An 18,883-nucleotide genomic window follows, 5' to 3' on the forward strand; every position below is an offset into this window, starting at 1 on the left:
AGCAACTTGTATGCATGAGCAGTTAAACTGATTGTGAGGTAATTCATGCACTTGTCATCTCTCGCAGTCTTCGAAATTGTATGGATGGTATTTTTTCGAAAGTCAAATGGTATGTCGCCGGACTCATACATTCTGCACACTTACGTGAATAGTCGTTTGTTGAAAATTCCCTCAAAAATTTGGAAATTCTGATGGAATATTATCTATCCCTTTTGCTTTATTTGATTTTAAGTCCTCCAAAGCTCTTTAAATTCTGCTTCTAATACTGGATCGATATCTCTTCTAAATCGACTCCTGTTTCTCCTTCCATCATGTCAGACAAAACTTCCCCCTCATAGAGCCTCTCAATGTATTCTTTCCATCTATCCGCTCTCTCATTTAACAGTGGAATTCCCGTTACACTCTTAATGTTACCACACTTGTTACGTAAGGTTGTTTCGACTTTACTGCATGCTGGGTCAGTCCTTCCGATAATCATTTCCTTTTTGATTTCTTCTCATTGTTCGTGCTGCAATTTCGTATAAGCTTCTCTGAATTTCATATTTATTTCATTCCTCAGCGACTTGTGTTTCTGTATTCCTGAGTTTCCCGTAACATTTTTGTACTTTCTGGTTTCATCGATCAACAGAAGTGTTTCTACTGGTACCCGTGGCTACTCGCAGTTACCTTCTTTGTACCTACGTTCCTATTTCCAAGTTCTGTGAGGTGTCCATTCCTCTTCAACTGTACTGCCTACTACCTTATTGCTGTATCTATAGTCTTGCAGATCTTCAGGTGTATGTCGTCATTTCTCGGTACTTCCGTATTCAACTTCTTTGTGGATTGATCTTTCTGATTAATGACTTAAACTTCGGCCTACTCTTTATCTCTACTATATTGTAACCTAAGCCTATATCTGCTCCTGGGTACGCCCTACAATCCAGTACCTGATTTCTGAATCTCTGTCTGCCATGATGTAATCTAACTGAAATCTTCTCGTATTACCCTGCCTTATCCTCTTGTGACTCTTGAACAGGATATTCGCTATTACCAGCTGAAATTTATTACAGAACTCAAATAGTCTTTCTCCTCTTTCATTCCTTGCCACAAGCCCATACTCTTCTGTAACCTTTTCTATTTCTCCTTCCTTGGCAGTCCCTCACGACTATTAGATTTTCATCTCCATTTACGTACTGTGTTACCCTTCCAACATCCTCATATACGTTTTTTATCTCTTCCTCTTTCCAGCTTGCCACGTCAGCATATATCTGAACTATCGTCATCGGTATTGGTCTGCTGTCGATTCTGATAAGAACAACCCTATCACTGAACTGTTCCCAGTAAAACACTCTCTGCCCTACCTTCGAGTTCATAACGAATCCTACTCCCGTTATACCATTTTCTGTTGCTGTTGATATTACTCTATACTCATATGAGCAGAAATCCTTGTCTTCTTTCCATTTCACTTCCACTGACCCATTACTATATCTGGATTGTGCCTTTGCATTTCCATTTTCAGATTTTCTGGTTTCCCTACCACGTTAAAACTTCTGACATCCCACGACCCGAATCGTAGAACGTTATCCTTTCTGTGGTTATTCAGTCTTTTTCCCGTGGTCACCTCCCCTTGGCATTCCCCTCCCGGAGATTCGAATCGGGGACTATTCGGGAAGCTTTTACCAATGGAGAGGTCATCTTGACAATTTTTCAATTATAGGCAACATGCCCTGTGGATACTCGTAACGTGTCTTTAATGCAGTCTTTCCCACTTCCTTCTGCATCCTCATGTCATTGATTCTTGCGCTTTTAGGGGCAGTTTCCCTCCCCTAGGACTAGAAAGTGCCCTGAACCTCTGTCCGCACCTCCGCTCTCTTAACAAGGCCGTTGGCATAATGAGAGCACTTCTTATGCCGCAAGTCTTCGGTCGCCAGCGCTGATTATTAGTCGAAATTTAAGCAGTGGTGAGATTCGAATCTATGACCGAGGACGTAATGATTACTAATCAACGACGCTACCCCTAGACCACTGGTGCAATACAGAAACGGCTATGGCTGAATATATATTATTCAATTAAATAGTCCACTTGATTGAGAATGGGTTTGTTTCCTTTCATTTCATGTGATTTATACTTAATGATGTTTTTATTTTCCATTGCCACACCCCGGTGAATATGTTAATAATACGAGATGTTATACTACATGAATTAATAAGTGGTGGTACTGATCCTCCATGGTACACGAAACGGGTCAGATCGATGATGCAGAAGCAACGAAAAAAGCAAGCCAAATTTAAAACAACGAAAAATCCCCAGAATTGTCAGAAGTTTGAAATACAGCGCGTGCTTCAATGCGAGATGCTTTTAATAATTTCCACAACGAAACCGTGTCTCGGAATCTGCAGTACTCGTAACGTGTCTTTAATGCAGTCTTTCCCACTTCCTTCTGCATCCTCATGTCATTGATTCTTGCGCTTTTAGGGGCAGTTTCCCTCCCCTAGCACTAGAAAGTGCCCTGAGATTCTGGTCATACATAAAGCACACCAGTGGCAAGACGCAACCAATACCTTCATTGCGCAATAACAACGGTGAAGTCACTGATGACAGTGCCACTAAAGCAGAGTTATTAAACACGGTTTTCCGAAACTCCTTCATGAAAGAAGACGAAGTAAGTTTCCATAAATTCCATGTAAGAACAACTGCCGAAATGGGGAACATAGAAGCAGATATCCATGGTGTAGCAAAGCAGCTTAAATCACCCAATAAAGGCAAGACCTCCGGTTCAAACTGTATACCAGTCAGGTTTCTTTCAGATGCAATAGCTCCATATTTATACAACCGCTTGCTCACAGAAAGATCCGTAACTAAAGACTGGGAAATTACTCAAGTCACACCAATACTCAAAAAGGGATGTAGGAGTAATCCGCTTAATTACAGGCCCATATCAATAACGTCGATTTGCAGTAGGGTTTTGGAGCATTATTAAGTACCTGGAAGAAAACGATATATTGACACATAGTCAGCACGAATTCAGAAAATATCGTTCTTGTAAAACACAACTGGCTCTATATACTCATGACGTAATGAGTGCTATCGACAGGGGATGTCAAATTGATTCCATTTTTTCAGATTTCCAGAAGGCTTCCGGCACCGTTAATCACAAGCGCTTTCTAAGCAAACTGCGTGTGTATGGAATATCGCTTGGGTTGTCCGACTGGATTAGTGATTTCCTGTCAGAAAGGTCATAGTTCGTAGTAATAGACGGAAAGTCATCGAGTAAAACAGAAGTAATATCCGGTGTTTCGCAAGGAAGTGCTATGGATCATCTATTGTTCCTGATCTATATTAACGACATAGGAGACAATCTGAGTAGCCGTCTTAGATTGTTTGTAAATGATGCTGTCATTTACGGTCTTGTAAAGTCATCAGATGACCAAAACGAATTGCAAAATGATTTGGCAATTGACCGTGAAAAAAAGAAAAGTGTGAAGTTATTCACATGAGTACTAAAAGAAATCGGCTAAATTTCGATTTCGCGATTAGTCACACAAATCTGAAAGCGGGAAATTTAACTATATACTTAGGGATTGCAATCACAAATAACATAAGTTGGAACGATCAGATACATAATGTTGTGGGTAGAGGAAACCAATTCATTGGCAGAACACTTAGAAGGTGCAACTCGTCTACTAAAGGGACTGCTTACACCATGCTTGTCGCCATATTCAGGAGTATTGCTGTGCGGTGTGGAATCCGCTTCAGGTGGGATTGACGGATGACATCGAAAAAGTTGAATGAATGGCAGCTCGTTTTGTATTATCGCGAAATAGGGGAGATAGTGCCACAGACATGATACTTGAATTGGAGTGGCAATCATGGAAAAAAAGCGTTTTTCGTTGCGACAGGATCTTCTCATGAAATTTCAATCTCCAGTTTTCTCTTCCGATTGCGAAAACATTCTGTTGGCACCCACCTACATAGGGAGAAATGATCATCACGATAAAACTATTGAAATAAGGGTTCGCACAGAAAAATTTAAGTGCTCGTATTTCCCGCGCGCTGTTGGAGTGGCAGCATGAAGGTGGTTGATGGAACCCTCTGCCGGGCACTTTATTGTGAATTGCAGAGAAATCACGTACATGTAGATGTAAATAATGGTAACCGTAACTCATCATCACAATGGTATCACCTCATAATGAATCCTCAATTCTTGAAAGACAACGTCAATACATGCACTGAGAGTTGCCCCTCAAGCCGAGTGATTGGTGCAGTGCTCCTGCTTCGTGGACTTCTACGATACCAGAGACTTAATTCCTGAGTAACAGTCAGCCACCATTCTGTGCAGTCAGCACAATTGGGTACTTCGTGATATTTCTTACTGCCTGACTCGTTCTCCCGTAGTATCAAATCTCCAGATTGGACGAACATCATTGGCGGATTTTATGCTGTCATCCTCACCCTCTTTCGAGGGACCTAGAGCGGTTTAATGATGATGTCAAGTCTAACGGCCATCTCGTATTCGTGTCGTATTTCAGAACGTCACTGCTTTGTGTCAGTGTAGCATAATGAAAGAGTGAAAATCTTAACCATCCGTTACTGTTGGACAATTCGCTCATGCTCTACTTTGTCAGCGCTGTACCACTGTTCACGTGTATCTTATCATGTGCATTATATTTTATCATGTGCATTTCAGCTGGGCGCTAAATGTTATTTACTATTACCCTGGTGCCGGTAATACAAAGGCACATTCCTGTTCCGAAGTACGAACTTCACCAAACATTCAAAATATCGCACTATATCCATGTTTCCTACTAAACTAAATGCATTAAGTATTTGCTATACGCCTTGCTACGGCGCACATACCACGTAGTAGAAGTCTCACCGAAAAGTTACTTTAATCTCGTACTTAAGCAAACACTTTAACTGTTTACATTACTCTGTTTTACGAAATTCCAGTTTACATGAGAAACTTGATGGTTATTCTGACCTATTCCTACGGTATCGGGGAACCCGAGGTAACCCATGCCTAAGTCATGCACACTTTCGGCAGTGGCCGTCGTAATGGACATTTTGTCGGAATACCAAGCAATATACATCATGTGATTCAGTCCATGGAGTGAATTGCACTTTATACACACATGAAAAAAGTATTGCATCACCTTGGTGATGAGAGTTCCGGAGACTGTACAGAATATTTGAATAGAGATGAACATAAACATCATTTCCGCCCTTTTTATTGCTCATAAAAATCACACACTGCGTGTTGAACCAAAATACGGCGAGACCTTAAGAGGTGGTGGTCCAGATTGCTGTACACACAGGTACCTCTAATACCCAGTAGCACGTCCTCTTGCTTTGATGCATGCTTATATTCGTCGTGGGGTACTATCCACAAGTTCATCGAGGCACTGTTGGTCCAGATTGCCCACTCCTCAACGGCGATACGGCGTAGATCCCTCAGAGTGGTGGGTCACGTCGTGCGTAAAAAGCCCTTTTCAATCTATCCCAAACATGTTCGATAGGGTTCATGTCTGGAGAACATGCCGGCCATTCTAGTTAAGCGATGTCGTTATCCTGAAGGAAGTCATTCACGAGATGTGCACGATGGGGGAGCGTACTATCATCCATGAAGACGAATGCCTCACTATCGGTCGGAGGATGGCACTCATATCGTACAGCCGATGCGGTGCCTTACGTGGATCCCACGTACCGCCTTGTCGTCCATGAAGTCGAATGCCTCGCCAATATGCTGCCGACATGGTGGCACTCACATATCGAACAGCCGAGACGGTGACCTACGTCGTTCCCACATAACGCCACCCCAAAAAAGCAGAGAACCTCCACCTTGCTGCACTCGCTGGACAGTGTGCCTAAGGCGTTCAGCCTAACCGGGTTGCGTCCAAACACGTCTCTGGCGATTGTCTGGTTGAAGACATATGCGACACTCATCGGTGAAGAGAACGTGGTGCCAATCCTGAGCGGTCGATTAGGCTTGTTGTTGGGACGATCTGTACTGCATGGTATCGCCGCTGCAAAGATGGACCTTGCCATGGACGTCGTAGGTGAAGTTGCGCATCATGCAGCCTATTGCGCACAGTTTGCGTCGTAACACGACGTCCTGTGGCTGCATGAAAAGCATTATTCAACACGGTGGCATTGCTGTCAGTGTTCCTCCGAGCCGTAATCCGTAGGTAGCGGTCATCCATTTCAGTAGTAGCCCTTGGGCGGCCTGAGCGAGGCAGTTGCTGTCTCTCTGTATCTCCTCCATGTCCCACCAATATCGCTTTGGTTCACTCCGAGACGCCTGGACATTTCCCTTGTTGAGAGCCCTCCCTGGCACATAGTAACCATGCGGAAACCGCGGTATTGACCGTCTAGGCATGGTTAAACTACATATAACACGAGCCGTGTACCTCCTTCCTGGTGAAATGATTGGAACTGATCGGCTGTTGGGTCCCCTCCGTCTAATAGGCGCTGCTCATGCATAGTTGTTTAGATTTTTGGGCGGGTTTAGTGACATCTCTGAACAGTCGAAGGGACTGTGCCTGTGATACAATATCCACAGTCCACGTCTGTCTTCAGAAGTTCTGGGAATCGGAGTAATGCAAAACATTTTTTGATGTCTGTAGATACCAGACGTGCTAATGATTGATTCCAGGGGTCTTTACCAAGTACAGTAACTGAGTCTAAGCCCGAACTGGGGAAAAACAGGATGGCGGGAAATAAAGGACATAAGGATAGAAAGATATCACGTGGAAAATCGAAAATCTGAGCTGTTCTTGCATATACTGTTGCAGTCTCAGTCTGCTTTTGTCACCAGAATGAAATTATTGCTTCTTCTTTGTCGATCAGTCAGTCTCAAAGTTATCCCATCTCTGACACGATTATACAGCTGGCGAGGGCACTACGACCGCTACTGGGTGGTGGAAAACGACTTGGTTTTTGTCAAGAGATGCGCAGCCCCCACCTGGAGCGTCCTGCGTTCGGATGAATGTGAGGGAATAAACTCAAAAACTGCGATTATGGTTATGGCTATGGTATTTGAGAAAAAAAGGCAATTTTTGACAGGCTGGGACTCAAACCCGGATATCCCACTTGTCTAAGTTGTCGTGTTAATCGTTTCGGCTATCCGAGCTGGCCTCCATGAGGGGCTAAGACCTCCATCTGTCCCTATGGTCTTCACTCTTTTGTGCTCGCATTATATGACCGTGGTTCCGACACAGGGCAAGACATTGTTTTCTCTCGTCATTGCCTTGCTATGGGATGACTTACTGTGGTACTATATGAGACACTGAGTTCACGATGAATAGTTATAATCAATTATAAATGAACTCGAATACCACGATTATGGTTCCGCTGCATCTATGGAATATTTCAAAACAGGACTCGAACCTGGATTTTCGGCATGTCGCAAGCGGCCACTTTGACCACTTTGACTACCCGAGCACGCCTCCAGAATCGACTCAATTCTCCATTTGTGCTGATGTTTTCACACTCAGGAAATCAAGATTCGAGTCTCGGTCCGGTTCAAATTTTCAGGCGTTCTGAAATATTCTATAGCTGACGCGGAACCATAATCGTAAATTGAGAGTTAATTCTTAGCTGACACTGCTGAAAATCGTCAAAGGAGTGTCTCTCACTGCACTGCAGTATATGAGGAAGATTGGAGGACTTTGTGGTCGCTTCAGCGAAACCTTAAGTAACTAACAGTTTTTTATTAATATGTTAAAACTGAACAATTATTCGTGAACGCTCTCGTCCCGGGCGTGGCCTGCCTTTGTCATGTCCCAGCAATATCCCTACCGTACGACGTGCGGTGTACCCACACATTTGGGAGGTGGGCCCCGTAAATGCCGACTCGGCAGATACGACCAGACCTCTCGACACGACTTTGCTGCCGGCCAGAGACAGCCGGCGACGTATTGCCACTTTGCGGCAGAATCAACCTCTGGACCATTGCCTGGTAGATCTCAGCAGTACTGAGGTGGGTGGCCATCCCTGCGCGCCTCGGCAGCGGTTGGCAGATGGTGAATGATCTTGTGGAGACGACAGCGGAGTGTTCGCTGCCAAATGCCTTGGTAGTCAGGCGGCAGCCAGCTGTTTGGAGCATGGCGAGTGTGGTGGCAGCTGCGTCATTGGGGCATCGTCAACTCCGTGGTTCAAATGGCTCTAAGCACTATGGGACTTAACATCTGAGGTCATCAGTCTCCTAGACTTAGAACTACTTAAACCTAACTAACCTAAGGACATCACTCACATCCATGCCCGAGGCAGGATTCGAATCTGCGACCGTAGCAGCAGCGTGGTTCTAGGCGCTTCAGCCTAGAACCGCTCGTCCACAGCGGGCGGCGTCGACTCCATGGCTGTGTCCGACACAGTTTTGGCATCACAACATTGCTTAGCAGTTACAGTAACAATCGGCTGGCCCTTTGAGGGTTTAAATACAGCTGTCTGTCGGTGACCATGTGAAAGATCCGCCTCTGCCTCCTTCCTCTGCATCGATGAACCCTCTAGCTAGCATGGAAGCTTCCTGAAGGTGGTCAGTTTCTCAGACTTGGCTGCAGAGTCGTAGAAGTGGACGGCACGGAAGCAGGCACGCGGCGATGGGAGCTGGTGTCACCATGTCATTGATTGCAGCGACTGGCACGCTAGATACGGGATTAGCAATGCCTCTGAGTTACCACTAACTCTTATCTACGACGGACTGCTGAAAAGTTATGCTTCCGAATTTTTTGTGTGAAAACGCTTACAGTTTTTTAAATAAAATTAACTTTGTTAACATTCTACATGTTTACTCTTGTTGCGAGTATATTTATTCCTCAACATAGTCAACGTGGCAACGACATCTCTCCCACCGAGAGGCCAATTTGCTGATACCGTCACTGTATAAAGCTTGAATTTGCTGACGGAGCCACGACCTTATCTCCGCTTGCACCGCATCATGACAGTCAAAGTGCAGTCCCCGAAGGTGTTCTTTGAGATTTGGAAAGAGATGAGAATCTCAAGGTTCCAACTCGAGACTGTATGGGGGACGATCGATGATAGTGAACCTAAGGCTGCGGATTGTTGCAGACGTAGCAGAACCCGTGTGTGGTCTGAAATTGTCATTTTGGAGAAGAGGATACTCCATGTGTTGACGAACACTTCGAATTCATGCTATCGGTTTCCGGAGGGCTTAGCCGTACCTTGCGGAAATTACGGTGTTGTTTTTAGACATAAATTCTAAAATTCACTGTGACCATGACTTTGCTGCCGACGGCATGGTCTTGAGCTATTTTGACGTCGGTGATCTTTGTGGCGGAACTCTCTGTTGTGCGAGCCGGTGTGGCCTAGCGGATCTAGGCGCTTCAGTCTGGAAACGCGTGACCGCTACGGTCGCAGGTTCGAATCCTGCCTCGGGCATGGATGTGTGTGATGTCCTTAGGTTAGTTAGGTTTAAGTAGTTCTAAGTTCTAGGGGACTGATGACCTCAGATGTTAAGTCCCATAGTGCTCAGAGCCATTTGGACAATTGCTCTGTTGTTTTCTGGATGAACCCAGTTTTCGTCACCTGTCACAATGTTGTCAAGAACACCATCACCCTTACGCTCAAATAGTAAGAGAAACTGTTGACAGATGTCTAATCTCCCCTGATTTATGTCAGATGTGACTATTAGAGGCAGCACCGTGCACACAGTTTTTTGTACTGCAGTTCTGCAATGGAAGGCTGTACATGTATCGTGATGTGCCACACTTTGTCTACTTTACACGAAGTTTTCCTCTGATCCTCAACCAGAATACAAAAAATCTCGTCGATTGCCGTACGCTGTCATGCACTTTGAGTTCTGTCTCACACGTTGAGGTTAGCACCACCATTTCCTTCATTACTACCACGAAAAATCCAACGTCGCTCATTATTGATGTCGTTATTGTCATCACGTACACAGCTTTAATTCTGATATGAATTTCTATTGGAAGCAAGTATTCTGCGGTTATAAACTCGATTACCGCACTCTGTTTCTCACATACTGATACAGTTACGTTGCACACCGCCATGTCACACGCTACCATTCTGAGCCCTCAAGCGGCAAAGGATTGCAGTTTGCGTCAGTGAAGCGGGAAAGTCGAGCAACTGATACGCGTGACGTGTAATACGTAAACTGATACTGAATAAAAAAAAGGAGACATTACTTTTCAGCATGTCCTCGTATTTCGTTACATGTGTGGAGAAAAACATGCCTCCAATGCAAACGTATGATTCTTCTCCGTCTCTAACTTCCTTGCCAGGATTGCACTTCTGAAATGTTTACCAGCTCGAAGGAATTTGCTTCTCCTATACTGTGTTTGGAGATTCTACTACCATCGCTCCATTCTGACTGCAAATCAGTCTCAGTATATGATAAAAATCAGGTATGCTAAATTGCCAGACAGTTGGAGCTATAAACTACTTTGACAACGAATTCTGTAATGATTACGTTGATGTGCAGTGATTATGCAACACAGTTAAAGTCCCGCCCCACTTAACTGTTGCGCCGAAGCTAGTGGTGTCTTTCCACTTCAACTGAGTGCTCGTGGAGCGTCAGAGTAGTTCACAGTGGCACCGGCACTGCGGGCACGAAGTTGTTCCAAAACATCCCAAAGGCGTTCTGTAGGATTCAGGTCCGGGCTCTGTGCAGGCCTGTTCGTTACAGGGATATTACCACCGTGTAACCACTCCACCACAGGCCGTGCATAACGATCAGGTGCTCGATCGTGTTGAAAGATGCAATCGCCATCACGGAATTGCTCTATAACAGTGAGAAGCACTTAATATTATTGTAGACCTGTGTTGTGATAGTGCCACGCAAAACAACAAGGGGTGCAAGCCCCTTCCATGAAAAACACGACCACACCATAACATCACCGCCTCCGAATTTTACTCTTGGCACTGCAAACGCTGGCAGAAGACGTTCACCGGGAATTCGACATACACACTGCCATCAAAAAAATGGTTCAAATGGCTCTGAGCACTGTGGGACTTAACTTCTAAGGTCATCAGTCCCCTAGAACTTAGAACTACTTAAACCTAACTAACCTAAGGACATCACACACATCCATGCCCGAGGCAGGATTCGAACCTGCGACCGTAGCGGTCGCGCGGTTCCAGACTGTAGCGCCTAGAACCGCTCGGCCACCCGGCCGGCTCACTGCCATCGGATCGCCTTATCATGTACCGTAATTCATCACTCCGCACAATTTTCCACTGTTCAGTCGTCTAATGTTTACGCTCCTTACACCAAGCGAGGCGTCGTTTGGCACTTACCGGCGTGGTGTGTGGCTTATGAGCAGCCGCTCGAACATGAAATCCAAGTTTTCTCACCTCCCGCCTAACTGTCATTGTACTTGCAGTGGATCCTGATGCAGTTTGGAATTCCTGTGTGATGGTCTGGATAGATGTCTGCCTATTACACGTCACGACCCTCTTCAACTGTCGGCAGTCTCTGTCAGTCAACAGACGAAGTTTACCTGTGCGCTTTTGTGCTGTACGTGTTCCTTCACGTTTCCACTTCAGTATCACATCGGAAACAGTGGACGTAGGGGTGTTTAAAGTGTGGAAATCTCTCGTACATACGTGTGACACAATTGATACACAATCACCTGACTACGTTCGAAGTCCGTGAGTTCCGCAGAGCTCCCCATTCTGCTGTCTCACGATGTCTAATGACTATGGAAGTCACTGTTATGGAGTACCTGGCAGCAGGTGACAGCACAATGCACCTAACGTGAAAAACGTGTGCTTTTGGCGGTGTCCGGATACTTTTGATCACATAGTGTATTTATTCTGTCTAATTAAATATTATTTATGATTTTATGTACGCCGCTTAGGTTAGGATTTTAGTATTAACTTGTTGATTATTCTCGAAAAGAGGGTTTCTAGTAAGACTGAGCCAGAACTCATTATTAATTGTGACATTTTATAAGATACGTTGAAGAGCGATTTAGCTCTATTGTCAGCGTACACTGGTAATGCTACTCTTGTCACAGAGTAGTTTTTTGTGTTATTTTTTTAGTTATTATTATTATTATTATTATAGATTTAGAATCATTATTACGTTACTTATAGTTACAGTGCACTTTTAAAATAATTGATTTGGACAAATCTTACATTATATTTCAGTGACTGTTCGATAGTAGCGTTGTTAATAAATGGTATCACTGCTGTAATATAACTACGCCTCTACTACCCCAAGCCATTTCACTTAACATCCTAAGTTGCTGATGAATTCCATACCACCGTATCAATGATCATCAGTTTGCTAGAACTTCATACAAGAGCGCCATGTATTTGTTGAGTATCTACTTTGCTTTTAGCCTTCTACGGTCTCTGGAAGGAGGAAGAGGGGGGGAGCGGGGTACAAAGGACACAGAACTTACCAGCTACATTTCTCCACCGGAAAAAAATATCAAAATTTGGCTTTTTTTCCACAGGTTTTCACCTTCAAACATTCAACGACAAATGAATTCCAATTTTAACCAGTTCAGTCTCGTCGACGAGAACCACCCCACAATAACAATTTACACCACATCTAACAGCTAATGAATCTCTGGTCACCAATCAACACAGGACAACGCAAAACATAGCTACTAGTGCCCAATTCGCCACTTTAACGGAACACCATTACGCTCTATGCTCTCTATACGTCAAATCATCAGATCAAACTAGTCATTTTTCGTGCCGTAGAGCTTAAATAGCTTATCACGCCCTTTAGATACGCTCTGAAATAAACTCGCTTAACAGTGGTCCTCAGCTCGTGGTCGCGCGGTAGCGTTCTCGTTTCCCGCGCACGGGTTCCCAGGTTCGATTCCCGGCGGGGTCGGGGATTTTCTCTGCCTCGTGATGACTGGGTGTTGTGTGATGTCCTTACGTTAGTTAGGATTAAGTAGTTCTAAGTTCTATGGGACTGATGACCATAGATGTTAAGTCCCATAGTGCTCAGACCCTTTTGAACCGCTTAACAGTGCTAATTCTCCGTAGACACCACTTATATTAGATAACTGATCAGTCCACTATCATAAGGGAGCGTGGTGCATTCACATCAGCTTTATTGGCCCAAGAAAATTTCTTACAGACGTACTTTTAAATTAATTTACTGGCAAATAGTATCAAAAGACCACGCCAATTGCTCTTTATCAAATTAGAAATCATCAGTTCTTTGCTCACACTGAATGTGGCAAACAATTCCTGGTATATTGGTATATTTCAAGGGAATACAAACGGCGTGTAATTCTTTCACAGCTACTGTTGCTAATGGCGCAACCCTCCGCTTTTTCCACCGTGCAGTCGAAAAAAAAAAAAACAATTCTAAACAAGAGTACCATGTACAATCTTCCACAACCAGCACACATACGTAAAATCAGTAATCACGTTCCGCCATAGGATTGTAAAACGTCACTATAGGACACTTATAGCAATGAACACACACGCTCACACACACACACACACACACACACACACACACACACACACACACACACACAGAGAGAGAGAGAGAGAGAGAGAGAGAGAGAGAGAGAGAGAGAATGAACGACTCACAGCTTTCCATTAGCCTCAAGCCAGGCACAGAATAACAGCAATATAATGCGACAACTCCGAAACAACTGATGTGGCGTGCACTGTGTACTAGGGCGTGGCGTCATACACAGGCAACATTGACCTCGTTCCGCGTCTGTTGACGGTGAAGAAGCCCCACCACAAGAAGTCCGTAGTTATTTTGTAGTGTCTCCTACCCAGCTGCTTCCACATAATTCTTCTACATCAGTGCACATAAAATAGCACCTCTCTTCACTATAAGACGATTTCTCCAACCGATAGTGAGCACTCGCCAAAACAGCAAGGCCAAGAAGCTTGTAGGAGCAGCAACGATGCAACAAAATGAGAACTGCATGCCACTCACAATTTCGCCGACCGGAGCGTGTGTACGGAAAACTACCACCAACTATGGTGACGACACTGAGCTAAAACATATAATAGCAGATTTGTGGTGAGACACCAAACCAATCACCGCAACATAAATGAACGGTATCCATTGAATAAGCGGGTATATGTCTTGGCATCAACGACTCCTTACGCTATTTTAATATCCTCCGACCAAACCGACAATTCAACAAATCATGCGGCATCCACAGGGCAAAAGCTGCAGAGCAACGATGTGACCACTGTCACCAGCCATTATTAACTGGCTGGCCAGGCTACGCGCGAAGACGGCTCTCAGATTCAGCCACGGATTCAAATCTACCCACAAATACGCCCAGCAAACACCCACCGCACTCCGTGCCCAAGACGCTTGCACAAGCGCTCGCCTCACTCGCCGGGTGGAGCCGGCACAATATCTCAGCGTTTTCGGTCAGAGGATTAGCTGCCCTCGGTAATAAAAAAAACTGAGTTAATCGATAAACAACGAACTTAAACGAATGTCTTACGACATCCGCCCCGAGCAGATGCAACGAACAAAAGCGACAAAATGAGATTTTTAAGATGGACCTCTCACACCGTCCTCCTTGTCCGGTACCACTCGCCAATTCGCCACCCCACAACACGCCCCGTCCCCATCAACAACCTCGATCAAAGACCTTAGTGGCCTCAAACCGAAGGGACATCACAGGACAGATCGAGCTACTGGCGCCAGGAATCCGAAAGGCGACGCCAGCAACACCGCCGGGCTCAAGAACAATAAAATGATATGGGCAAGTTATTTATTACCATCATCTCATCCATTCCACAACCAGCAAGGAAATCACGACAGTGAAATTGGATTCCGACGATCCTTGGCTATTTCCATGTCCACCAATATGTTCCGATTGATACCATACTAATGATGCTACTCTGCTCACTCGTTGTATGCATACAATTTATCAAAACTACCTGTTCTCCAGGAACACTGCTGCTAGTGCTCGATAAAGGAAACTGAGCTGCTCGTAACAGTCGAAGGAAAAGTTATTTAAATCCTGCTGGCTCTGATAGAAGATTTTACTTTCCTCATTTGTCAAGCTCATCATGGTCATGTAACTCTTTTTGGTCAACCGACCAGTAGCAGCTACTTCTTCTGCTAACCCATTTTCCACGATCAAAGTACACTGCCTTGCATTACAGTGTTAGAAAGAGTCGTTTATTATATATGAAAACAGAGTCCAGAGTAGTGGTGTGACAGGTGAAAATTTGTAACTTCATGAATCGAGTGAATGGCTAATGTCTGGACCAACCTTTAGGACTACTACGAAAAATATTTGGGTGGAGGCAAGGCCTCCACAAACCATGAATGATCAAATATTTTCTTTTTTGTAGGCTCCACAGCCTCAATGTATTTGAAAAACCACCTTCATCTACCATACCGTGCATATTCATTTATTTTTTTTATTTTTATTTTTTACACTACCCGTTTCGAGCATTGCCATTTTCAAATGTGTTTCTAGTAACATAATGTGGCTAATTTAAAAATTGCGCAAAGCACAGTTGTCAAACGTCCTCATTTTGCGATATGGAAATAAGAAATAGGAAATATTACAAAAAGAGGACGTTTGACGGCTGTATACAAGGCACGCAATTTTTAAATTAACGACAACGATGTAGGCACATATGTTACTAAAAAAAACTTTGTGTTCTGCTTTACGGCAGGTCTCGTCAGAGAGGTCCACCGCATGAGCGTCTAGGGAAGTGATCCCAGTGGTGATTCCCCGTTGTCTTAAACTGATGTGATGAAATGATTATGAGAACAACACAACACCCAGTCCCTGAGCGTAGAAAGTCTCCGACCCAGCTGGGAATAGAACCCGGTCCCCTTGCCGTGATGGACCGCCGCGCTAACAACTCAGCTATCGGGGCAGACATACGTCACTAAAGACACACGTAAAAGTTTGGAATGCCGGAAACCGGTAGTGTGAACAGAAATGTTACACACAGTCTGGTGGAGAAATCTAGTTCTTCAAATTTAAAGGGTCTATATTTAGCCTTGACGAGTGTCCCTTTCAGTCACCAAAAAGTATTCTGTAGTTCGTTTCTATCCTCATAGTTCTTAATTTTCGAACTATTTGTTCTCTCATACTTTCATGTTTGTCTTTTTTATGGTCTCAACATGAGTGTCTCACTCTGAGATATTGATTACGTACTGTAGTTTAATCTGGACTTTAAACTATCTGTTGGACTGAAAGTGCAATTCAGAACTTACACTTCCCCACAGAATGCTCTGATGACGAAGGAATCATGTTCTGGCTGATGATAAGTTTGACATATTCTGTAACTTTCCTAAATTTTTCCTTAGTTCTGCACTTCAGTGATGCCTTTCTTCCACGTTTATCAATATATGAAGATGAGCTTTCTCAGGATAATAACCGAATGAATGGCTTAATACCATACTGAAGGTTTTAGGCTGGATATCGCTGACGTTAGAATGCTGCTTCCAAAGGTGAAAAGCTCTTGATGAGGTACACTACTGGCCATTAAAACTGCTACACCACGAAGATGACCAACCGACTTCTCATACAGAAACACCAGTTGATCGGCGTTGTCTGGTGAAACGTTGTTGTGATGCCTCGTGTAAGGAGGAGACTTTGATAAAGGTCGGATTGTAGCCTGTCGCGATTGCCGTTTATCGTATCGCCACATTGCTGATCGCTTTGGTCGAGATCCAAGTCGTTAGCAGAATATGGAATCGGTGGGTTCAGGAAGGTAGTACGGAACGCCGTGCTAGATCCCAAAGGCCTCGTATCACTAGCAGTCGAGATGACAGGCATCTCATCGGCATGGCTGTAACGGATCGTGCAGCCACGTCTCGATCCCTGAGTCAACAGATGGGGACGTTTGCAAGACAACAACCATCAGCAAGAACAGTTCGACGACGTTTGCAGCAGCATGGCTATCAGCTCGGAGACTATGACTGCGGTTACCCTTAACGCTGCATCACAGACAGGAGCGCCTGCGATGGTGTACTCAACGACGAACCTCGGTGCATGAATGGCCAAACGTCATGTTTTCGGATGAATCCAGCTTCTGTTTACAGCATCATGATGGTCGCAACCGTGTTTGGTGACATCGGGGTGAACGCCCATTGGAAGCGTGTTTTCGTCATGGCCATACTGGCGTATCACCCGGCGTAATGGTATGGGATGCCATTGGTTACATGTCTCGGTCACCTCTTGTTCGCATTGACGAGACTCTGAACAGTGGACGTTACACTTCAGATGTGTTACGACCCGGGGCTCTACACTTCATTCGATCCCCGTGAAACCCTACATTTCAGCAGGATAATGCACGACCGCATGTTGCAGGTCCTGTACGGGCCCTTCTGGATACGGAAAATGTTCGACTGCTGTCCTGGCCAGCACATTCTCCAGATTCTCACCAATTGAAAACGTCTGGTCAATGGTGGCCGAGCAACTGGCTCGTCACAACACGGCAGTCACTACTCTTGAGGAACTGTGGTATCGTGTTGAAGCTGCATGGGCAGCTGTAGGTGTACACGCCATCCAAGCTCTGTTTGACTCAATGCCCAGGCGTATCAAGGCCGTTATTTCGGCCAGAGGTGGTTGTCCTGGGTACTGTTTCCTCAGGATCTATGCACCCAAATGGTGTGAAAATGTAATCACATGTCAGTCCTAGTACAATATATTTCTCCAATGTATTCTCGTTTATCATCTGCATTTCTTCTTGGTGTAGCAATTTTAATGGCCAGTAGTGTACATCCTGTTCCCGAAACGAAACCTAGCCAAACCTGCAGCGGAGCGCCCGCCCACTGTGCGCTGTGCAGACGCACCCGAGTGCGCGGCGGGCCAGCAGACGGTGTGGGGGGCGGCGCGGCGCGAGCCGGTGTCAGTGCCGTGCGAGGTGGACGCGCGGCCGCCGGCTACGCTCTTCCGCTGGGCCTTCAACAGCAGCGCCGGCAGCGGAGCTCCCACGGCCGCCAGCGGCGCCGACGCCGGAGCGGGCAGCAGCGCCCAGGTCGCCACAGCGCCCGCCGCCGTCACTACGCAGCCGGGCCGCAGCGTCGCAACGCACACGCCCCTCAGCGACGCCGACTACGGGACGCTGCTCTGCTGGGGCCGCAACGAAGTGGGCGCCCAGCAGCAGCCCTGCGTCTTCCAGGTGGTGCCTGCAGGTTAGTCTGCAGTCTGGGGTTCGTTGTACGTTAATGTACAGGCAGAAAATAGAGAAAAAAAAGAGTCATGACGAAGGATGTAATGAAACAAAATGAAACTCCACGGTTTGAGCGTATATATTCCTACTCCAGTGATTACAATATCCAGGAAGATTAACGAGGAACTAGAAAATATGAATCCACTTATCGGTATAATGTTATTTTCCGTCTGGTGGATGTATGCTCTGATTGGGTTGGGAAGAGTGCCGCGAACATGTTATATCCTTTGCCAAGGCAAGCTGTCCCATAACCGCTGCAACTAATCCCTGATATCCTGGATAACTGGACTAGTACACAGTTGACGTCCGAGCTGATCCCAAATCTATTCTATTGGGGATGGACTGGGAATCTTGCTAGCCACGTTAATACCTCAAAAGCACGCAGATATTTTTGAAAAAGACACGTGCTATGTGTGGACGAGCATTGTCCTGTTGAAAACAGGCACCACGACACTGGCGTACGAGAGGTAAAACGTGAGGAAACTGGATGTTCATGGCATATCGTTGTACCGTCAAGACTCCTAAAAAAAAAAAAAAGAAAAAAAAGAAAAAAAGGTGTGTGAAATCTTATGGGACTTAACTGCTAAGGTCGTCAGTCCATAAGCTTAACGCTACTTAACCTAAATTATCCTAAGGACAAACACACACACCCATGCCCGAGGGAGGACTTGAACCGCACAGTCCATGACTGCAGCACCCCTGACCGCTCGGCTAATCCCGCGCAGTCAAGTTTCCTCAGTCACTTCCAGACGTGACCTGAAGTCA

The 18,883-nt window shown here is 45.3% G+C and overlaps 1 protein-coding gene across 1 annotated transcript in view; it reads left to right on the forward strand.

The window, feature by feature from the left end:
* LOC126452917 (hemicentin-2-like) overlaps nucleotides 1–18,883 on the forward strand; it is a 716,817-nt gene that overhangs the window by 571,813 nt on the left and 126,121 nt on the right. The window contains exon 10 of the mRNA XM_050091124.1: nucleotides 17,733–18,080. Coding sequence (XP_049947081.1) covers nucleotides 17,733–18,080 — 348 coding nt within the window. The remainder of the gene's footprint in view (nucleotides 1–17,732; nucleotides 18,081–18,883) is intronic.

Source organism: Schistocerca serialis, chromosome 1, assembly GCF_023864345.2.
Source record: "Schistocerca serialis cubense isolate TAMUIC-IGC-003099 chromosome 1, iqSchSeri2.2, whole genome shotgun sequence".
NCBI lineage: Eukaryota > Metazoa > Arthropoda > Insecta > Orthoptera > Acrididae > Schistocerca > Schistocerca serialis.